Source organism: Girardinichthys multiradiatus, chromosome 22 (assembly GCF_021462225.1).
Source record: "Girardinichthys multiradiatus isolate DD_20200921_A chromosome 22, DD_fGirMul_XY1, whole genome shotgun sequence".
NCBI lineage: Eukaryota > Metazoa > Chordata > Actinopteri > Cyprinodontiformes > Goodeidae > Girardinichthys > Girardinichthys multiradiatus.
In genome coordinates, this window is record NC_061814.1 from 33,898,296 (window position 1) to 33,922,769 (window position 24,474).

The 24,474-nt window shown below is 38.0% G+C and overlaps 1 protein-coding gene and 1 long non-coding RNA gene across 4 annotated transcripts; one reads left to right on the forward strand and one right to left on the reverse strand.

Annotated features, from left to right (window-relative positions):
- Nucleotides 1-1,837: 1,837 nt before the first annotated feature.
- On the forward strand, nucleotides 1,838-16,051 carry LOC124858844 (interferon-induced, double-stranded RNA-activated protein kinase-like). 3 transcript variants are annotated; one of them, XM_047351118.1, is made up of 13 exons: nucleotides 1,838-2,160; nucleotides 7,488-7,611; nucleotides 7,721-7,752; nucleotides 7,842-7,949; nucleotides 8,062-8,194; nucleotides 9,184-9,239; nucleotides 9,339-9,458; nucleotides 9,570-9,659; nucleotides 9,760-9,946; nucleotides 10,319-10,453; nucleotides 13,997-14,095; nucleotides 14,258-14,320; nucleotides 14,437-16,051. In XM_047351118.1, exons 1-13 carry the CDS (start codon nucleotides 2,054-2,056, stop codon nucleotides 14,557-14,559), a joined length of 1,377 nt encoding a protein of 458 aa, XP_047207074.1. In that variant the 5' UTR covers nucleotides 1,838-2,053; the 3' UTR covers nucleotides 14,560-16,051. The 3 variants fall into 3 exon arrangements, with proteins under 3 accessions (XP_047207074.1, XP_047207075.1, XP_047207077.1); XM_047351119.1 differs by having other exon boundaries at nucleotides 9,763-9,946; XM_047351121.1 differs by having other exon boundaries at nucleotides 7,488-7,584.
- A 3,463-nt stretch (nucleotides 16,052-19,514) lies between these two features.
- On the reverse strand, nucleotides 19,515-22,433 carry LOC124858846. The gene is made up of 3 exons (XR_007035953.1): nucleotides 22,397-22,433; nucleotides 21,481-21,673; nucleotides 19,515-19,854 (listed from the first exon to the last, which is right to left on the reverse strand). It is a non-coding gene; the product is annotated as an uncharacterized LOC124858846 (long non-coding RNA).
- Between the last annotated feature and the right edge of the window lie 2,041 nt (nucleotides 22,434-24,474).

A 24,474-nucleotide genomic window follows, 5' to 3' on the forward strand; every position in this document is an offset into this window, starting at 1 on the left:
CTTTTTTGAGTGTAGAGGAGAGCAAGAAGGATGAGAGAATACAAAATAACAGATAGACTTTAGTACAGGACAATCCTGGAAGGAAACTTGTCAGGGACGGCAAAGTCTTGAGACAGAGCTTGAGGTTCACCTTCCAGTCGGATAACAACCCTATCATCAGGGATGGGTACCTTTCACATTAGAAACAGTATGGTACCGATGCCCGGTTGAGTACTGATGCCTGGGAATTGGCATCGGTACTCAACGTTGCTAGTTTTCGGGACATTTGTGTGTGTTTATGTGGTCATAAATGTTATTTCATTTAATAATGAAATCTCAAAATGTTTCAATTTAACATATTTATTCCTCAATATATAAACTTTAAGGAATATATCAAAACAACATCCAGCTGTTTGTATTGTAACATCTCAGTTGTTTCAAACATCTCTTCTCCCATGTTGCTGGCTGCAGACGATGAGTCACTAACGGATGCAGGTGTGCTAACGGTGCCAAATGCATGAGTTGTAGCCGTAGATCTGAGGCTGTCAAAAATTGTGCAGTCTTCAGCCTTGAGAAATCTTGTGCTGAACCAGGTGCTTCCTCGGATTAGAGGTATTTCAGCTGCTGTCCTTCGACATCACGTCATAAATATTGCAGTCAGAGCCACAATGGGATGGTTTAGATCAAAGCACATTCATGTCTTAGAAAGGCCCAGTCAAAGTCCAGACATAAATCCAGTACAGAATTTCTGGCAATATCTTAAAACTGATGTTACCAGATGCTCACCATCCAATCTAACAGATCTTGATATATTTTGCAAAGAAGAATGTGCAAAAATGTCAATTTCTGGATGTGCAAAGCTGTTGGTGACACACAGCCCCAAAAACTTAAGCCCCAAAAGGCCAGCTACAGGTGGATCAACAAAGAATCTCTACATTTTCTTTACTGAGAAAAAGGTTACTGAACATCAACGTTAGCCTGGTAGCGGAGCCAGACATTCTCATCATCAGGGGCTTAGTCCACAAAATATTTTAACATTATGAGGATGATTTGGTTCACTAAAAAAAGTAAGAAATCATGTAATCTGTTGATGTGGTCACAACATTTATTTTACATATCCTAAAGTTTAACCAGCTGTTCTTTAATAATCATGATAGTATGCACCAAGAGTATATATGTTCTCATTGAAATGATGAAATGGACTACCACTAATGTTAAAATTCAGTCTTGGTGTCACCCATCTTACTCAAAGTACAGAATTGGATCCTGTATACCACCTATTTATTAAGATTTATTGCACATTTAATCATTATTGACAACTCAATACTGTTATTGCCTGTTAGTACATTTTTGTTTTGAAATTATGTTATTATTGCTTATTAACACGTGTAAAACCTGTAATAAAGTGACATTTACTTGATGGAAAGAAGCGGTTCACTGCTTTAGTGGCACTTGCCGCTGTTACGTCGATTCGCGTTTCCCCTGTTTAATACAGGGGAAATCTGACGGGGTTTATAGTACATTTATAGGACCATATAGGATCACAATAGTATAGATATCTGTAGTCTCTCTATCTATCTATCTATCTATCTATCTATCTATCTATCTATCTATCTATCTATCTATCTATCTATCTATCTATCTATCTATCTATCTATCTATCTATCTATCTATCTATCTATCTATCTATCTATCTATCTATCTATCTATCTATCTATCTATCTATCTATCTATCTATAAAATGATGATATATTAGTTAATCTAATAACAACACACTAGCTCAACAAATGTAGATCAACTTCCCCGAAACACGATGTTTGAGCTTTCAGGGTTACCGTAGTTCCCCTGTGGTGCGAGAACATCGCGACGGTACCGAGCCTGCAACAAGGAGACGCTGGGGAAACCGTATCTGATGGGGGAAACGCGAATCGACGTAACAGCTGTTACTGCAGGCAATATAACTAAACCGTCAGCCATACTGTCACCCTTAGCTCGGAGCTCGGAGACGAAGAGAGCAGCGAGCTGATCTTTAAATCATTTTTTAAAACTTGTCATAATTTGCTGCGTCATTACAATGGATACTGAAAACGCCATTTCTAAATTATTCATTTACGCAAAGGATCATGGCCTTATTCCAACGTTTGAGGAACTTGGAAATGAGGGCGCTGCTCATATGAAATTGTGAGTGTTCATGTTTTTTTCTCATTTAGAGGAGCTTTAGAAGAGTGTTTTGATATAGAATATCTATATAGTTATAGAACTATATGCTGTCAATTTGCTGTTATAAGGCAATTCATCATAATCTTCATAATAAAACGTGTATTATAGTGTATCTTTAGCTCAGAAATACCTGCTTTATTTAGTCAGTATACTTTTCATGTCATGTTAACTTAACGGGTGTTTTACCCGATTGTATGCCAAGCCAACAGGATCAAAATCTACGGAGCTAAATTGGGGCCATAAAGTTTGTTCAAAAGAAAAAAATTTGAACCAGAAAAATTTAAGTTTGTTTATTCAAAAGAAAAAAAATTTGAACCTGAAAAATAATTTTGAACCTCCCCAAACAAATTTGAAAACTTGAAAAAAGTTTTGCAACTGAATAAAAAAGATATGAAACTGGAAAAAAAAAAAAAGAAGTTCAAAACTACTTTACAGATTCAAGTGTTTGTTTTTTTTTTCTTCACACTTGCAGATTTAATTTTTTTCTGCTTCAAACGTCTGGCACTATTTTGGCGTGGGGGTGCGGGGCCTCAGCTCAAGGGGGTGTGGAATCATGACTGACAGTTTAACACAGCTGCTGAACAACATATTCCTAGCTGTTGCATTCAGGGACCGTGGGAACTGGAATTATCTGTAACACATCAACGATATTCTATATGTATGTGATTAGTTTTGAAAGATAACATGCTTCACCAATAGAAGCAGCTTACATGAATACACAGCGTAAATCCCAGAGGAGAAAATATGATCTTGACAGATTTTTACAGCATTTTAAGTCCGTGTTGGAGATTTCCCATGCTCTCAACATAAATCAGAAGAACTACCAGATTGAGCGGCAGTAGTATTCGACCGGAGCTCTAGTCGCCATGGCCTCATCTTCATCTGCGGGCACGAGCAGTGATCAGGTAATAATAAAAAGGCTGGTTGTCATTTTATTGCAAGAACACTTTTGGTGTTTGAAGCTACACCAGAGGGCTAGTTTTGTGTGACAGCCCTCTGGTGTAGCTTCATACACAAAATGTCATGTCATGACACATATTCTATTAAACAAGCATGACCCCATCTCCAACACGGACTTAAAATGCTGCGCAAATCTGTCAAGATCCTTTAAGATTGGTGTCGTGTATTCACGTAAGCTACTTCTATCGGTGAAGCATGTTATCTTTCAAAACCAATAACATACATATAGAATATCGTTGATGTGTTACAGATAATTCCAGTTCCCACTGTCCTTGAATGCAACTGCTGGGAATATGTTGTTCAGCCGCTGTGTTGAGCTGTCAGTCATGATTCCACACGCCTGTGAGCTGAGGCCCCACCCCCCCACGCCAAAACAGGGCCAGAAGTTTGAAGCCGAAAAAAATTAATTCAGCAAGTGCCAAAAAAAAAACTTGAATCTCAAAAGTAGTTTTGAACTTTTTTTTTTCCAGTTTCACATCTTTTTGATTCAGTTGCAAAACTTTTTTCCAGTTTTCAAAGTTTTTTTGGGGAAGTTCAAAATAATTTTTCAGATTCAAATTTGTTTCTTTTGAGCAAACTTCTATTTTTCAGGTTAAATTGTTTTTTCTCTTGAACAAACTTTTATTTTGCAGGTTCAGTTTATTTTGCTTTCAAACAAACTTTTATTTTGCAGGTTCAAGTATATTAACAAGTTGTTCCAGGCCATGGCAAGCCAACAGTGCCACAAAACGTCACTTTTAGCATGCATCTGGTTAAAACGTCACCCAAAAAGCGCGTTTTTATAAGTCAGGATAGTGGAAATTACCTCGAAAATCCCAATAAATCGCTGTTTAATGCAGCCTTTTAAGAGCACCCACTGAACACCGAAAAAAACAGTGTTTTTCTGGTCATTGAACGTGACTTTTTATGCCCGATGGCATTCAATGTCTTGACAAAACGCATTTTTTTCGCCGCTTTGTGACATTATTTGACGGTGTCTAAAAAAACGTTTTCTTAAATCAAGCAGGGCCCTGCCCTATGGAAGTAAAATAGTCTCATTAGAATCAGACATTTTTTAGACATTGAATTTATAGAGCTGAATATTTATCCTGTGCAATTATTTATGTGATTTTTTTTTTGTACTTAAAATTTGCCAGAAAAAATTTCACCTGCAAGAATTTGCCTGAAAAAATTCATCTGCAAATATTTTGACCTTGTGGTGATTCATGCCAAAGCAATCAGCACTAGATCGAGTCAAGCGGCTGATAATGCATCTTAACATTGGATGCCACGTGCCACAAAAAATCCAAGAAGAGTCGTCGAGCGGCTTTTAGCCAATCAAATTACGATCATTTGATCACGAAACTCACCAGTTGGCTTCTGCAGAGGCTCTTCTTTTGACCTAGAAAAAAGCGATGAAGCTGAAGTTGGCTTCCATTTATAGCTTCCAATTAGACAAGCATGTGGGGATTGAAAAATTTTATGTCAAATAAATGTTTGTTTAGAGACTGAAAATTCCTTAGACTGCAAGGACTCCTAGACAGTTTCCTTTAATTGCTGAATGTGATTCAAGATAACATCTTTATACGATTTTGTTGTGATTAATGAGAATTGCATATGGATGGACTGAAAGTAATGCATGCAGTGACATTAAAAAAATGTACAGTAACAAGAGGATATGAAAATCAATTCTGTTTATTTATACAGGACTAATTTACAACAAAAATTTCAGCATACTGTACAAAATGACCAGATACATTACAACCAATGGTGGAGTCAAGGCGGGTTCGTTCGAGACCAATACCTACCTTTCCAAAGTCACATTTTAAAAACTAGAATATTGAGACCCCTATTTTTCACCATAAAGACCATTCTACACCGCTTCTTTGTGCTAATAACTGCTTTTTATGTGACTTCAGTTCATATAAATATGGGATTCATCTAGACCTAATGTGATAAGGTTACTCAGTGATGTTGCTTGGATGAACACTACAGTGCAGGAAACGTAAAGCCTGCTTTGCAAGGCATAGCTTTTTTAATCCACGCAGACGCCATGTTTTTCTTCAGTGCAAAGTTTATACATGTTTCTGTTTGCTGGATGTCAAGGTTTTGACTTGAATACATTTATTGAATCTACCTGCAGTTTCTTCTCTTTTTTTATTATTTCCTGCAGTCACACAAAATACATGAATGTGTAACTGGTTTACAAAACTGGTGAAAGTTAGGTTATTGTGCATTGACATAAGATTCTGAAGTATTGCTGAATTTTAATATTTTACACAATAGAATGAAACGTAGTAACCACATGCTTGAACCCATGAGATATACATTTTTTAGAGTTTTGTTTTTGCTATCTTTAAAAACAAAAAATCAAAACGGGGAACTGACTGACTGGGATGACATGATCGGGGTATTATGGCCTTTTAAATATTCCCCAAAATGGAACCCTTAATAAGTGATAAGATGCAGACATCACTTCACATTCAGTCATGGACGGTGCATGGCTAAATGTGAAGGGCTGCACGGTGGCGCAGTTGGTAGCGGTTACTGTAAGAGCCAAAGTGAATGTTTATTTGTTAATGTGGCATGGGTGTTCACCTCAGGTGATTGCTTGGAGGAGTGGTTTCAGTTATTTAGCTGATACAGGCGTTCCCAACAGGTAATTGGGTGAAGGGTTTTTTGCATGTAATTTGCCATATTTTACGTCGCCCTGACTTATAAAACAATGTTTTTTGTGTGACGTTTTAACCAGATGCGTGGTGAAAGTTGGCTTGCCATACTAATCTGTAAATAACAGGATGCGCCGTTTTTAACATGCAAATGCGCTGTGAATCTCAATGTGCAGTGACGCAAATAAGGTGTGGTGGCGTTTTATGCATATTTTATCATCAAGAGGCTGTTTTATTAGTGCTCAGCCACTAGATTTTAGGGCATTTTACCCAATCAGTAAACAGCAAGGGCAGACACAAGCAGAAGATCCATGATCTTTAACAGAAAATATGTGCTCCTACCCTTCTGCTCCTGTCTTAATCACACCCAGTTTAACAATAAAGTTTGGTATGACATTCAACTCACTTTATTTGTTATTGTTGGACAATAAAACATCAATCATCTTTAAAAGGCAATTAATTATCAATTTAAGCAGAGAATAGCATTTGATTACACATACGCAACCTACAAAAAGACTCGCTTTATTTAGTCCACTGCTGTATTTTCTTTTTCTTTTTTTGTTTGTTTTGACTTGTACTATGCCTTTGCAAATGTTTTAGTAGTTTTATATTTAAAATAACACAAGATAGATTTAAAAGATACAGTGTTTATCATGTTGTAGTTTCTTACCTGACAGCCCTTCTTTTTGTTAGGATCATCTGTGACCAGTTTTTACCCCTAAAAATGTCCACAAATGCATAGAACAGCCATTTAAAGTCAACCCAGAATGAAACATCTCATTAATGCTGAGGCCAAGATACCAGTTCAAATAAATCTTATATCTTTCTATGTTGTATTGTGGTTTTATATGTGTGAATACATTTTTAGAGGAACACTACTGCTACATCCTTCACTTAAAGCAAAGTGTACCAGAGTCAAATTCCCTGTTTTTGTGCTAATTCTGATTCTGACCGGTGTGACTGGTAGTCATCCAGGAATTCACAAAACCATAATCACTACTTAACCTCTGTTCTGGTTCATTCCTTCCTGACTGACATCAGCGGTTAACAAAGTCAATGACTTCTGCCAACAATGTCACTAGAAACAGGATGCACAGTCACCGCTCAGGAGGTAGAGCCCTGAGGTAGGACCGCTGAAGCCAGTCTGGACTTGTGGCCCACAATAAGGCAATAGAAATGTGCAAACATGCACGGAGTTGCCCAGGATGTTAGTGAGACACCCTTCATTGCTGCCCAGGACGTAGTCACGCTCCTGGTAGAATGGCAACGGATGGGGGCAGCACAACCCACAGATGTATATGCTAGCTCAGTGGCATGAACCACCCAATGAGAAAGCTGGTGCTTAGAGGGTGATTGTCCCCTGTTCTTCCCACCATGGCATATGAACAGGGGATCAGTTTGCCGAACAGGAACTGTAGCCTTAATGTACAGCTGCAGTGCTCAGAGTGGGCTCTGCAAGTTTGTCATCTTCTGTTTCTCAAAACAGAACGGGGGAGAGTATGCTCCCAGCTCCATGGCTGTGTTCACAATCTGGCTGGTTCTTTGGTGTAGATATCCTGCTGGGTTAAGAGATTAGAAACGTTATCGTAACTATAGGTGCGCTCATTTTAACAATTCTAGAAAACTGTAATGGTTTGGAGAAACCTTTTTAGAAAATATTTAACAATTCTTTTCTCACAGATTCACTCTGAGAGTTGTCCTTGGTGACAAGACCTACCCCAGCGGTGTGGGTTGCACCAAGAAGAAAGCCAAAGAAGTTGCAGCCCAAAACGCTCTGGTATGTCTCAACCAGGATAAGAATACAGTAAGATTCATTCTTTCTGCCCAACACAACCGTGTGGGAGAATTAAAAACAACATACATGACATACATTAAGGTCCCTTAATGACTATTAACTGCTCTTCTCTTGCCAGGAAGTATTAAATAAAAATGAAGCTGATATCTTGTAAGTAAATCGTGAATATCATTTTATAAATGTCCATTGTTCAGTTAAGGTGTCCTTCACCAATATGAAATGTTGTCTCTCTGTCATAGTGCAAAGTTAGAAGACTATTGTACACCTATCCACATATACTGTCAAAGGAAAGGCCTCTCGCAAAACTATATAAAAGTAGAAAGAAGGGGACCTCCTCATAATCCACAGTAAGCATCTTCTCAGCTGGAACAGTTTTGGCTGTGACTGTAGTCCTGAAATGTTCACTGATACTAAACTAAGCATATGTGCAAATACCAACATCCTTTGTCTGGAATGCAGATTTTTTTACAAATTAACAATTGACAAGAAGGAATACCCTGTTGCTGAGGGTAAGAGCGCCAAGGAAGCTAAACAGAATGCAGCTAAGCTGGCGTGGTCTGCACTTCTTGAACAGTCGGATTACGACAGCAAGGTAGATGATGTTCATATATTTTATTTTTGTATCAAGTTCAGGCCGACTGCAAGGGTCTTTTTAACACATCAATATGCTTTGATCTAAGCCAGTTCATTGTAGCTCTGGCTGTATGTTTAGGGTCATCCTGCTGGAAGGTGAACCTCTCCTGTCTCAAGTATTTTGTAGCCTCCAACAGGATTCACCTCCACCTTTGCCCTGTATTTAGCTCCATTCAACTTCCCACCACCATCTTCCTTGTACTTACTGAAAAAAACACCTTCCCAGAGCATGAAGCTTGCTACTACCATGTGTCATTATGGGATGTTGTGTTCAGTATAATTGTGATTCGATATATTATGCAGCTTTGTTTAACACCATGCTATTAATTGCAATTATTGCAGAATCAATGTGTGCAATACTGCCATTGCAAACAGCTGCTTGGATGCAATAATCGGTGGGCTATTATCTTTCAAGGGCCACGAATGCAAATTCTGCATGCTAATAACAGATTTGGTCTGTGGTATGTTCTCCTGATATGATGCAGCCCAAGTTTAAAATTAAAAAAATACTATAGCAGGTCAAGTAGATGTTACTTCATTAATGTACTCTTCCTTCAGATAGCTGCTCTTACTGCATACACCTAAGCTGTTTCTCTATACATGCTATCATGAATGTTGCCAGTCAACAATATGGAGCAGGAGAAATTATTTAAGTGTGCTTCTCACATATTTTCTGTGTTAACAAGTTGGAAAAACTAGTAATAAAAAATGTAAGTACTAAGTACAGTTTCTTAATTTAGGGAATAAAATCTTTATATTTAAGCTCCACTAGTGAACAGATCTAGGTGCAGTTAAACAGTTTTTTGGTTGTTTTTCAAATCACTGAGGAGGGATTGCTTCTAATGGCTGAAGACGTAGTATTTACATTATTTACATTTTGTTGTTCTATTTTAATACTTTTCTGTGTTTAATATACACACAGTCAAGTGTTTTTATTATTTTTTTTAGAATGATGTGGAAAACCCCAAAATTACAAATGCAAATACCCTATCAGTCCAGCCAAGGTACTGAAAAACATTTAATTGCACTAAAAACAGAAGATTTCATTATTATTTAAGTTTAATGCATTTATTTGTGCCTAAGCAATTCTCTAATGTCTACAGATTCAAATCAGATTTTATAATCCTTGACGATCTTGGTTGCGGAGGTTTTGGTCTTGTTTACATGGTGAAGGAAAAACTGTTAGATAAAGATTATGCCGTGAAGATCGTTCCTGGGACAGAGTAAGTATGCGGTGCTACTCTGGGCACCAGAACAGAAATAAATGCATTTCAGGACGAACAATAAACTTTTACACTGAGTGTGATTTTATTTGTATCATTATTATTATTTAGAAAAGCTTTGCGAGAAGTGATGGTGTTATCAGATCTCCAACACGAAAACATCGTTAGATACTACAACTGTTGGATCGAGGATTCAAAAGAGTACGTTTTATTCAAGAATTAAGTTTCAAATAACTTAATTCCTCTTACAGACTAACAACAATAACACATTTTCCCCTTCTGTATTTGCAACTTTCATAAGTAGACACAAGCTTTTCATTAAGCTGGAATTATGTGACTCTGCAACACTCCGACAATGGATTGATGAGCTGAATGAGAAGGAACTACAACACTCCCAGAGAGGAGCAGAAAGTCTTCCTATTGTACAGCAAATAGTCAATGGAGTTGAATACATTCATTCCAACAACCTCATTCACAGAGACCTTAAGGTGAGGCTTGGGCTTTAACACAGCTGGCTTTGTTTGACAGAAAGCTTTACTTCATTCCTTCCTTTCTTCCTTCTTTCTGTCCTTCCTTCCTTCTTCATATCTTCCTTTTTGTTTTTGTAGCTTTCATATTTAAACCCTGCCCACCATACAAATATCTGCCAGTAATTTATTGTAAACTTTAGTTAATTTTATAAGACTAATGATTATAAACTTTACAGTCAGAGGGTCAGTTGAGTCTTTAGCCCTTTTTTCAGCATGCAGTTTTTTTTCCCATTTTTCTCAACAGTTATTTCAGTTTTCATCAAGATTACTTGTTTGATCCAGGAAGCTTGATAATCAATTCAATGCGTTTATTTGTTTTTCACTGCTTAGCCTGCCAACATAATGTTTGGAAAAGATGGGAAGGTGAAGATTGGGGACTTTGGTCTCGTCACTATTGACAAAAGTGAAAACCTGATGGACAGAACAGAAGGACCAGGAACCAAAACCTACATGGCTCCTGAACAAGTTAGTAAAATGATGTGCTAAAAACTTACTAGAACATTGGTTTTATTGTTTTATAATAGTTTCATTTTACAGGTTCAGGAAAGTGCTATTATATATATCTATCAAGTGTTAAAGGAACATTGCAGCATTTATCACTACTATTTTTTATCTAACTCTGTCTTTTTTGCAAAGTTTACCCATCTTGAAGTTATTCTTGTGGCGGTTCTAATAGTTAGTTTGTAGGGCTGAAATTTATTATAACATAAGAGGAAAATAATCACAACCTCTATGAATTTTTTTAAGCATATGGAAGTTAATCCAACTTTAAACAAGATTAAATTTTCATAAATCAATCACCTATTAACTATTAAAATCAATCTGAATTGTGAACATTTTCCTTTCCAGTCGGCTATATTTATCACACTAAATGAAAACTACATGATGAGTTGGCAGAGTTTATGTAAAATCAACACAAAAAGGTAACACATTAATTAAAATGTTAAACATGAGTAGAGGAGGGAATCAGTAAAATCAGGAATCTAATTCATTTAACCACAATGTAAGAAACAAAACAAAGAAATAACAGACAAAACAAAAAGTCTTCTAATATACAAGCTACTTATTAAAAAAAGAAATATCTTAAAAGGAACTCTCAAAACTACAATAATTAAACTGATTGAGAAAACTCAAAATTAGGAGCTTACAGTCATGTTCAATAAACTAAAATATGCATTCTGATGAGGCTCGTTTGTCAGATTAAAAATAACTTTTGAAAATAAGTTTTAGGCAGGTATTAAACATATTTTTCATTTAGCCCACACTTCTGTATTAAAAAATATTTTATTAGTCTGATATATTCGAATGTTAAATGTCATGGTGTCATTAGCTATAAGAGGAAAATCATCATAATTAAAAGAAATGTTCAAAACGTCAGTCAGTGTGTAATTAATCTATATATTGTGTTTAACTTAGTGACCGAGTTACTGAAATAAACTTTTCAAGTATATTCTAATTTTTTGAGCATGACGGTATGTTTCCAACAGTGTGACAGGAAAATCATTTTATCAACATGATCTGAATTCTAATTGCTACTTTATAATCAGTTAACCGATATATACTTATTACTGATTACCTACAATGCAAGAAACAAAAAGAAATAACAGATTAAACAAAATGTCTTATAATATACAAGCTACTTATTAATGCAAGAAATATAAAAAATTTACTCTCAAAACTACAATAATTAAACTGACTGAGAAACTAGGAAAATGAGCTTATATGTTTCCAACAGTCTGACAGGAAAATCATTTTATCACCATGATCTGAATTCTAATTGCTAGCTTTAATCTAAAGAGTGAAAGTGGAAGGGAGGTAGGTCAACTTGGTGATCCGCCAACTTCATCAGCACCAGACAGCCGCTACAGTAGAACAGAAGGAGCACCTTACTTAAGGTCCAATTTGCTGCTTTTCCGGTTCTGAGCGTGAAGTTCCGGTATCCGGAGTCTCGGTACTGTTGTGATTATGAATCTGAGAATATTATTTAATATTTTATCAAATAATATTTGGGTCTGTTAAGGGTTGTCCTGTGAATACCAGCCCAGTAAGGTGATGGTATTAGGACAAAATAGAAAGGTGTGAGACGAGCTCTGACATTATTGAACAGCATAAACTCTGCACATATATGGTATGAATTCACACAATTTTTTAAAATACAAGAATTTATTAACAAAAATAAGTCAACTCAAAGTCAAACATATTTCAATCAACAAACTCTTTACTATGCTAAAACAATCCAACTAAACTACCAAGCAGAATTAAAGAATAGGGAAGATTAATGGGCTATGTACAATATAAACAAGTTGATTAAAGATGATTGAAAACCATGACCAAAAGAGTGATGCAACATTACCATGCAATGTTTATGTTTGAGAACCAAGGATTATCTTGAAGAATCTGGAAGTGAAGTTAAGTTAGTCTTGGAACTAACTTAGGCGATAATCAGCAACAATTAGACAACTATTGACAATGCAAGATCAGATAAAATATTATTTTAATAAAATATTGTTTTAAAGAATGATCTGCTGAATAAAACCAATCTTCTGGATGACTAATTCTCAATGGTGTCTCATTAGCTGCCTTTATTTATTAAAATAATATTTAAAGAAATATTATTAAGGGAATATTTTGGAAAAGAGCCAAATCCTTCTGGAGAAATGGTGCTTAATGGTGTTTACTTAGTTATTAAATATAGTAAAATAATGTTTAGGGACTATTATTTACTAGCTTGAAAACTAACAACCTTTCTGTTAAATATTCCCTAGCAGGCAAGCATGTGTTCTTAGCTGTTAGCAGTTGAAGCTAACAAAGGAAGCTGATAGCTTAGCACCAGAATCAAACACACACCTTTAAAAATAGCGTCAATAAAAGGGTTAAAATGCCTAAGCGCAGACGGCGTGTTATGATCAATCTTCTGTGTTTAAAATCACCCTTTAATAAAGTGTGTCTTAACTTTAAAAACACACAAACAAAGAACACAACCTGAACACGTGTGCTGCAGATATTCTGCTAGCACCCAGATAGCTGAGTTCAACACAAACAAAACCAAACCTCATAAAATGAAAAACGTTTAGATCATTTCAATCTAAATCCTTCTCTATTATTCTGCACAAACCTAACCTCTGAACCATGCTGAGGAGTTGTCCGGGCGACAACGAAGTTTGAAGAAAGCTCTGAGAACAAAGGGTTAGCTTCCAGCTAACCGTGGCTTGGCGTCCAGTTCTGTCCTCTGACCACACTGCACGTTAACTGCCGTAATGCAGCCTCCGTTGTCCTCCGTGGGAAACTGCTGCACTCTGCATCGTGCCGGGAACTCTCTGGAAACAGTTCGCTTCTGCAGATCTCAGAGAGAACAGTCAATCAATGCTTGTACCTTGATTACCCCGTTCATGAATGAATCTACCGGATACACAGACAGTGATTCATTTGTACTTATCTTGTGCATATGATCCAGTTTGAAGAGTTTATGTCTTTTTGCCAGCAAAGCGACATTAGCGCGCTGTCCCCCCTATCCGGTCCCTCTGGAGGCCGTGTGGAAGAGACAGGATGTAGGAAGAGTGGTGCTTTTATCTGGACAGTGACGTCACATGAAGTCCGCAGTTACCCCATTTCCTGGCTGTGCCGGAAGTAGGTTAATGCAATTTACTTTGAAAGTTCCAGGAAAGTCTGTACTGGCCTTTCACGTTGTAACCATGGCTGTGGGTCCCAACAGTACGAAGACCTGTCTGATCAGCCTGTAATCTACTTACACCAGCTCAGGGGAAAAACTTAAATAACCTGCTAAATCTCACTAAAGGAACACTCTCACATGATGTGAGCTTGTAAAGTAACACCGTGACAAGGCTGTAGAGTCCTAGAGTTTTGGATATGAAATGGATATGTTAAAAAAAAATCTGTGATCCTAAAGGCCATTTGAAGTGTCCTATAAAAACACGGTTCTGTGAATTAAAATCGACTTCTGAGGTGAGTGTGCATGTCTTTACAAAAACGTTTTTATTGTTTTAACAGACAAGTAACAGATATGATCGTAGAGTGGACATGTTTGCTTTGGGGCTGATCTTCTTTGAACTCCTTTGGAAAATCTCAACTGGCCACGAAAGATCAATGGTGAGTTTTTTCATAAAGACATCAACTTAGAAAATCTAAATTAATCACTTACTTCAAACATGTTTAACATGTGACATAGAAATAATAATTTAAACAGATCATTCTTTAAAACAAACTGATCTAATTCATGCTGTTATGTCATAACTACATTGTCACTATTAGATTTGGACAGACACAAGAAACAAGAAGTTTCCCAAAGAGTTTTCCAAGGCGTTTCCCCTCGAGGTACATTATTATCTTTTTAAATCTCTGCTGATTTATGAACAAAGTGCATTTATAATAAAAACTGTTGTGGAGCCTCATTGCTAAACGAGCTTCATTGTCCTTATTTTTTATTTCAGTGCCTAATAATCAAATCTTGCCTGTGCAATAACCCAGAAGATCGACCTGAAGCAAGCGAACTGAAGGCAGTGCTGGAAAGAAACCAACAACAACATATGCACCTGGAAAAGCACAGTGTCTGACTGACAAAAAATGAGTTTGTTTGGGCTGTAGGAGGAGATGCTGTATTTTCACATAATCTGTAAGAAATGTTGACAACATGCTGCATCTTGAAGAAGTTTTTACCTTAAGCAAATAATGAAAAATCCCATCAGCTCAGACAATTGAGAAAAAAAAAAACAACAACTATATATTATGATTTTAAAATTTGTTACAATAATGACAATTTCAAATAATAATGTTTTGGGTGAGTTTAACTGCTGGTGTTTGTTATTGTTTTCTGAAAATCTTCCAGCATTTTAAAATCTATTAACCATATAAGTTGTTTGTCTTGATTGAACCGTGGTCATGCTGGAGGAAAGAAAACAAAGACAGGCTTGTTGGGTAAGGAGCCAGAAAGCAGGCTGCATTTTTATTAAACTGTTAAACTGTTTATTGAACTTGCATTATGCCTTAATTTCAGCAACATGATGCTCTTTATTGTATATAAAGTGAAACGACCATTCAGAGATTGCTCTTGTTTTAAAACAACAGTACAAAATTACAGTCAGTCAGTCATTTTCTACCGCTTATTCCATAGTGGGTTGCGGGGAAGCTGGTGCCTATCTCCAGCAGTCTATGGGCGAGAGGCGGGGTACACCCTGGACAAGTTGCCAGTCCATCAAAGGGTAACACACAAACAACCATGTACTCATTCATACACCTAAGGTCAATTTAGAGTGATCAATTAACCTAACAGGCAGGTCTTTGGAAAAATTTGTAATATCTATATTTTTTGTTTCAGCTTTCATTTTTTTTTAGTACAATTTCTTCCGTTTTAACGGCAGACCTGACTTCAGTTAGAATCACTCTTTAGTATGCTGCCATTTTGTACTTTTGCTGTTTTGGGTGAAATTGAACCGTTTGGGAGACGCTTCATAACTGCTTATTAAAAAAGTCTACTAACCCAAACAGGGATCAGAATCACAATCAATATAAACAAGGTGTAATATAAATAAAGTTCAGAAAATTTTCACAGATGAATTGAGTTATGCATAGTATTTGCCCATTTTTAACATATTTATCTTCATATTTCCTGAAAATCTTTGGAAAGAATTTTGTTATACATGATAGTAAAGTAGATGGGTACAAAATGTTTTGTATACAGCTACAAATTGGCAAACGGATGCCTTCAATGAACTTATTCTAAATAATAATCCTACAGCAAAATAAATAATTTTTTAAAAGTCAATAAAAAATTTTTTTTACTGCTGTCCTATGTGCCTTGACGTAAAAAACGAGCTTGTAGTAATTTGTTGGGACTATGAATGTACTGCAAACGACATTACAGCTGTGAGAAACCATTTTAATTCCTGTTAAATTTGATACAACCTTATGTAACCCTGAAATTAGGACCAACAACACTGTTTCCTATTTATGGTGCCAATATTTGTATTACACGTAATACTGATGGGGAAAGTTTGTTTCTGTCTTATGCTTTTGACATAAAATGTAATAAAAGAAACATGCAACCTTGCTGTTGATGCTTAGTGATTGCATTTTTTTATTTTGTGGCAGTAGTGGCCTTTATTTTGAAAGTTGACGGACAGGAAATAGGGTGGAGAGAGAGAGGAAGACATACAGCACAGGTCCACAGGCAGGGACTCGAACCTGTGATGGCTGCGTTGAGGACTGTAGCCTCCACATATGGGTTGCGCGTTTTACCACGGCGCCACTGCTGCACCCAGTGGTTGCATTTTTGAAGGGGATTTCTGGTCACCCAGAATGTTTATGGGTTCTTCATGTCTTGGATAAAATAGAAACACTGAAAAACAAAATTTGAATTTTATGAATAGCACTTATCTTCTTTTATTGATTTACTAGAAGTACGCTGAAGCATGATTGTAAAGTAGAAAGAAAAGTATACATGTTTTTAGAATAAAAATCTGAGAAGTTTGACGTACATTTTTATTCAGTCCCAGGTACTCTGCTACCCCAAAATAAAACCTTGTGCAGCCAAATGCCTTCAAAAGACATAATCAGAAAATAGAGTACATTTGTGTGCCATTTAAGGCCTCAGAGGTTTTTTAGAGAAGATAAGTGAAGAAAGAGCATCATGGAGACCAAGACACACAGTAGACGGGTCAAGTTTAAAGCAGTGTTACATTATAAAACAATAGTAAACATCTCACTGAGCACAGCTGAATCCATCATTTTGGACTGGAAAGTGTATGGGACCTACCAGGACAAGTTCATCCTAAAAAACTGACAGACCAAGCAAGGAGAACATTAATCAGAGAAGCAGCTAAGAGGTACAAGGTAACTCTGGAGGTGCTGCAGAAATAACTATTAGTTGTGCACTTCACAAATCTGCTCTGAAGAGAGAATCATCAAGGCTGACCTTCCCTCCATCCAGGACTTGTGCAGGTCTAGGACTAACTATTTAGACTTTAACCTTCAGGTCACTGCTACAGAGAAGTATTTGCAAAAACCAGCCGCCACAGAGACATATCCTTCCCCCAGGCTTAATCTCTGATGAACACAATGAACACCTTACAGTCTGGGTAGTCAGCTACTCTGCCGTGAAGCAAAGAAAACATATTGGCACTACTACAACTTGCCTTGCTTTCTTATAAGAAAAATGGTTGTAAGTACACATACTGTACATGTAAATACTGTTCCTTTTGTCCTTTATTTGTATTTCCTCTAAAGTATATATATTTACACTTAATGTCTGAACGCTGTGAGCCCTTGAAAGGCACACATTTTTGGCAAACAAAGCTGGTTCTGATTCTAAACCTGTAGGTGGAGCTGTTGCTCTGTTAAGCTGTTAAGGATCATGTCTGCAGACCCCTCCTCAGGCTGTGATCCAGGTTTGTTCACAGTGAGTGGGAGCAGAAAGGGTTGGGGGGTGTGTGTGACATTTAATCATGCCTCCGGCACATGCTGCATGATTAGCATCTTAGTGGAAAACAACAGACACAGTGGCCAAAGAGCAGATCTCACACAATCATGCCAACACCCGGTGAGGCCCAAGTAATCAGCGCAGATCAGCTCCTGCAGCTCAGAGTGCTACCTCAACAATCACAATAACAGAGAGACCAAAAATTTGCATAAACAAGATATTTCATATCTCATATCTGTCATATCTTCTGGCTCACCTATTTATTCAATTTAACTGCCATTGCACAGTTTTAATGTTATCTGAAACATTTTGTGTCAATTAATACATTTAAAGATAAATAATACATTTTGAAGTGTATGTTTGGATAAATATTTGTTATGATGATTTCTGTTTCTTTAGAAGCAGCTAATTTTGCAGTTTCCTCTCAGCAGGGTGTGAAAACTTGCAATCATTCATCCCCCTGACATTTGCCCAATTAAAACAACGTCCTTTCCTCTTAGTGGTATCTAAGATTAGAAACTCGGTGCGTCTCCAGTCCTCTGCAGCAGCCGCACTCCTGTGAGCAGGGTTATTGGATGTATTGAGGTCACTTCCTTGGAGAGCCGTGTGTGGGCACTAAAGCAGAGCTCCTAGTCAGTGGCATGAACCATGTATCCAGCGGTAAAATGGACTCAAGAGAGTCAGAGAGTCTGCCTGCAGTCCCAGGGGTCTCTCCGAGTGATTACTCAGTGCATAGCCTCATCTCAGAAGCAGCAACCAGAGTTTGTTTTGCTCTGTGTGTCGCCCGGAAGTGGGCTTCAAAATCAATATGAGAGTTCAGGATTCATGAGAAGCTGTCGGATAGCGCTGCCACCCTTCCCTGCCTGTTCATATATTTCTGTTATGTAAAAACCCACTTAACCTCTGGTGAACTGCAGCTTACTGGAGCATGAGCACATAGCGTGCTTCGTCCCCAGGCCACTGTTGGCTTTCACCCTGGACTTTCCACCTCTTTGCAACCACATCCTGCCACTGTCCACAACACTTATCAAACACAACTAGTGTTGTTTAAAGGGCCCTAAAAGTGTTTCTGGATTTTATGTTCACATCATTTGATTGTTGCATTGTCTCCTCCTTCTGTGGTTGCACCTAAAGAAATGTTGATGCATTTTTCTATCACCTCTCTATGCTTACATAATTACATGTAATAATTCCAACAATGATTTTTATGGGTGTCTGATTTAAAGTTATTACCTGTTTGTGAAGTTGTGGTTAGAAGTTTACATATATTCATCATGAGTGTGAGTTTATTCCAGGCTTTTACTGATTTACAGTGCCTTGCAGAAGCTTCCATAACCCTTAAACATTTTCACAATTTCTCAACCACAAATTTCATTGTATTTTAGGTGATTTTATGAAATAGATCAACATAAGGTAGAGCAAAGTGGAAGAAAAAGGTTACAAAGTTTTTAAACTTTTTATGCTTTCTTCTATTTACTTCTAGAGCCCAAACTTGGATCCGGGAATAATAGCAAGATAAACTTAACTATACTCCAGTTCTATGTTCAGAAACCTGACATTAGCAAATATCTTTGTACCTTCCAAAGCTGTAGCAACATGATCACAAAAAGAGGTCATATAATATTGTGCCCAACTTATTAAATTGGACACAAATTGTCAGAAATGCAAGCAGCTCTTTTGTTAGTTAAGCTATGTTTAGGTTTTATATGCCAGGCAGCCATATTGGATTTTGAAGCTGGCACTGGTGAGAAACCTTGGACCTTTCATGCTTTGAATTCAAACTTCTTGGGACCTTTCTGTTATTTTTACCAACATAAAATTAAGAAAATGCAAGTCCAAATTCTGCTGTACAGGAGTTTTATAAAGTCCATAAAGAAAGAGTTTCTTGGCAAATGTAGTATTAACTTAGATGGTTCTTGGTATAAAATAATTTAGTCACTGCTCAGATTCATTCTGTTGTATATCTGGCTGTGTGTTTAGGGTCATTGTCTTTCTGGAAGGTGAACCTCCACCCCAGTCTCAGATCAGCACAGGTTTGTCCTGTCTTTAGCTCCATCCATCTTCTTATCAGCTCTGACAAGCTTTCCTGTCCCTGCTAAAGAAAATAATCCCTCACCATCAAACTTTATTGTTGTATTCAGGTTGATGTGCAGTGTTAGGTTTCCTGCATACAAAGCATTTTGCATGATGGCCTAAACATCTTAATTTCAGACTCATCTAACTGGAGGACCTTCTTGCACATGTTGGCTGTATAGGCTTGTGGACTTTTTGTGGGTTCCTTTCAATGATGGCTTTCTTCTTGGCACCCTTCAGTTTCAGTCAGTTTCAGTGTATAGTCACATCCTGGTAGTTTCACACTCAAATATGGATGATGGACTGACAACAACTGTATGTGTATAGAAGTTATTCAAATGTGCTCCCACCTGGCCAAGACCTGGAAGAAAACCCAAACAGTCACCCTCAAAATAAAGGACATTGTTTTTATGTTCAGAAACAACCCAGAGACTACAATGGTTTAAGCCTGCCATTAATTTAGAAACATCTGAAACACCAGTGTCACTGTGGGCAATACAGAAAGTTTAACAGCAGCTTTTAACTGGTGGTACAGACCTAAAAAGAGGCCCTACTCCAGAATTGACACCTTCGGGTTCAACAGAAATCTCAGCTGTCCACATGGACACACCAGATGCTTTCAAGAGATACGGTTTATGATCAAGTAAGACAAAAATTGAGCAATTTCGCAAGAAGACAAGAAGAATGTTAGGGAAGTTGTGGTGAGGCTTTCAAACCTAAAAAGATTTTTGCAACTGTCAGGCATGGTGGTGGTAGCATTATGCTTTGGGGCTGTTTTACTGCCAATTGTACTGAAAAATGAAGGAAGGCTCCAAACTGTGTGTACTTTATTCAAGCCTGTATGTATATTCTTGACCAGGTGCGAATTAGACAAGATTCACTCGAAATTCAAACTGGTGTAAACTGTTGGTGCAGTTTAAATAAATGATATAGAATATATAGAAGGTAAAAAGTTATGACTGGAACTGGAGCTCAGCATTAACAGGTAACAAAAATAAAACTAAGCTTGAAATCACAACAACAACAAGCTCCCAATCAGATGAACACACTTTGTCCACCTGACTGAGCTGCAGTCAGTAGAGGAGATTGGATCCTCTTTTACAACACCTACAGTAAATCCTCCCCCAGCCTTTTATGCTGTGGTTACATAAAACTCATCTCACATGAGACACCCCTAATAGTCTGTATCAAATGTGCTGTAAATCGTTGCACATCAATCAAATGTTCTGCAGATACTTTTTTTTTTTAATTTTCACTTCTCTTAAACACCAGCCTGCTCTGTCTGGAGGGCATGCCTGTCACAACTGATCTTACACGTCACTGTACTGTTTTTGCTTAGATGCCGTTTTTAATCACCGACTTCTATAGCTGCTGTTTCACTCCATTTATCTTGCCCTTTTCTGGTCAGTTTTGGCATGTAAACAGATTAAGTCTGTTATTCTTAATTGTCCAAACAAAAAAACATCTTTATACACTATTATTAACTGTTGTGCTGCAGTGGGTAGAGTCATCTTGCAATACGAAGGTTGCGGGTTCAGTACCAGCCTTCTCCTGCCACTTAACCCCAAGTTTCCTCCCAATCAGCGTATGAATGTGTGTGGCTTTGTGAGTGTGAATAGGTGAATGTGGCTCTACTTTAAAACAATAAGTGGGTTGTATGACTACAGGTGTATTTAGGTAATGTCTATTGTTGTTGCACAAGCCAATAAAAGGGAAATTGCTTTATGTGCTGTTTTCTGACTTTTTATGTGCTGGTCTTCTGCACTGCAATGCCTCTGCAGCAGCTGTCAGAGCAACTCTGCCTTGTGTCACTTTGTGGGGTCTGGTAAATTACTGAAAATGATATTGCATTCTCTCTTCGGTCAACCTGCCAACTGTCGAAGTCATTTGTCAACTTCCTGCCCTCTCAAGTCCCCACTTACCATCCTTTTAAAAGCACCAGCCCTGCTCACAGCACTGAAGGTCAGGGACGAGATGCCAGACTCACCTATTAATCTTTAATAGGCGAAGGAGTCAGCCCCATCTGGAGATGAGCAGTTCATTGCAGAGCAACAGAGGTGCAACTGAGCGCCAGGAGGGTTGTCTGAAAGCCCCTGCAGCCAGTTTTTCCTCTGTTTTCTTCTGCAAAAGATGACACCTTCTGACAGGCCAGCTGTTGTGGTGATTTCATGCCTGGAGAACTGATAGGTGAGAGATGATGCAATCACAATTTTAGAACTGAATTTAGAAGAATGCAGAGAGATGGCAAAAATGACTTTATGTAAACTATCTGTAAGAGGTTTGTACACTGATTTATTCAGACCTACATTACAGCCTTTGGATTTTATGTGATAGATCAACAAAAACAAAAATATAAATACAAATCTGAAAAGTGTGGCAAGCATTGGTACTCAGCATCCCTAATTCAGGTTTGGATCTTTTTGGGTCATCTAGACACTAAGATCTATACCTATTGTCTATAGATTGGATAAAGAGCATCTTTTGACATCAATTCATACTGTTGACTCATTGGTAGGTATAAATGTCTGAAGAATGACCACAGAGTAAATAAACTTGAATTTTAATCAGGGATGACAAAATAATTCATCTGGAGCCCAAATGAATTGGACATTAAGGGTCATTCACACTTGCCACTTTTGGTCCGCTTTAAAAGGACCAGAGTTCGTTTCCCCCCTTGGTCCGGACCTTTTGTGCAGATGTGAATACACTCAAGCGAACCCTGGTCCGGACCAAACAACCGGAGGTGGTCTCGGTCCGCTTCCAAACGGACTCTGGTGCGGTTCGCTTATGGTCTGAATACAAACCGGCCCCGATCCGAATCAACTACAAAAAGCGTACATCTCTTTGGACATAAAAAGCCACCGTAGCCGCTAGCAAAGGTGTGTGTTGTAAGGTAATCATACCTGATAAGCTGTGTGTTGCTTAGCAACACTACTGGCTTGTTGTGGGACAAGGCGCGTAGAGAACGTCGGCGTTCAGCACACATTCTCCGACGATGTCCCAACATTATAAATGGACCGTTTCAAAGTCTGTGTTGAATGAGCTTCTCTTCAGCCTCACAATAATATTGCAGCTTTAGTAACGGCACAAATATGGAGAACAGAGGTGCTGAACGCAGCACGTCTACAGCTGTTTTCCTACATTTCCGGGTCTGTGCTCTGTCCCGCGTGGCTTTGTTTACAAGTAATAGTTCACTTGTAAAAAGTACAATGTGAAAACAAACCGCACCAATTGAAAAAAATAAAGTTCGCTTTTGGCCCGGACCAAACAAGTGGACCAAAGGACTTTCCTGGTGTGACTACAACCTAAGCATGCCTCACAAAAGTATTCATGAAACTTAGTGCAACACAATGTAAGGCATAAATGTTTAGTGGAATGTAAATTATTAATGGTTTCAACATTATTATAATGATCAAAGGCTAATAAAATAATTTCAGTTGGAATTAGGCTGGAATGTGGCTAGGCCATTCTAACACACGAATATGCTTTGATATAAACCATTCTGTTGTAGCTCTGGCTGTGTGTTTAGGGTTGTTATCCTGCTAGAAGGAGAACTCCCACCCCAGTGCAAAACCCTTTGCAGCCTCTAACGGTATTGCCCTGTAATCCGTCTTACCATCAGCATCTTCCCTGTCCCTGCTGAAGAAAAACATTCCCACTGCATGATGCTCTCTCTGTGTGATGGTCTCTGACCTGAAAACCTTAAGCTACATGTTTTTTGTGGTCCCTGCACGGTTTTTAGTAAATTACAAATAGACCTAATTCCTCAGCAATGTTTTTGCAGCTCTCAATTTAAGACCAAATTTATGGAGTGCATGAGCAATAGGGAGTCTGTCAACACATTCTCTTGCCTGACCTGTGGAAATCTGCAGCTCCTCCAGAGTTACCATGGGACTACTTACTCTCCTTTCCCAGCCTGTCAGTTTAGGTGGGATGGCCATGTTCTTAAAAGGTTTGCAGTTGTTCAATAATAAGGTGACCTCTTTGGGCAGTTTGTTGCATGTATTAGTGCAAAGAGGGCTGAATAAAAATGCAGACCATTCAGACCTTTTTTTAATTCATGCATCAATTTTCTTTCACAAAACAATTATCTGAAACTTAATGTTGGTTTTTCACAATAAATTTAAATCAAACACATAGAATTTGTGGGTATAAGATGACTAAAACTGGTACTTATCCAAGGCACCATTAAATGCAAACGCAGCTACAAAACATGGAAAGAGGCCTCTGCACACCCTCCTCTCTTCATGCTGTTAATATAAAAGTTAAATAGGAGCCATCATGCACTTCTCCAGAAGTCTATGAGGTTTTATTTGTTTCTTGATTGATTTTAAGAGAAGGCGTCAACTTCTTCAGTCTGCAGATGCAGAGAGACACTGTGGAAGACGGATCCTGCTCCACATGCTGTTAAATACTGTGAATGTGATATAATAAAGCCAACAATTAAGGTATGCAGAGGAGCCAGGAAATAAGACAGGTGACTTAATGGTATACCGTAAATGATAAGAAACAGTAAATTTAGGTTGCATGGTGGTAGTGGTAAGTAAGAGAAACAATTGTGCAGAAAAAGCAAGCTTGTTAAACTGGCAGATAAGCTGAAAGATAGAGTGAATCCAGAGGAAATGATTACGTGTGTAACGTTTGCAGATTCAGGTCTTCTTTCTCTTTGTGTCAGTCGTGATTACACGGGCTCGTATGAAAGCCGGCGAGCGGGGAGATGAAAGCTGTGTGAAACCAGGACACGAACAAAGTCAGAAAACAGAAAGATGGGGCCAACGCTTGAACACCATGCCATGACAGACAGCCTTTGGGGCTGTTTTTATTCGGCTGCCAGGAGCTTTTTAGGATTCGTTTTATCTGCTCTGCCTTCCCATCCACCCACATGCCCACCCCTCTGGATGGTGCTCCAGATGATTTGCGTCCAGTTTGGCTTCACTCGAGCCAACAGAGCCTCTAAAAGCAGACACACTCTGCCACCCTC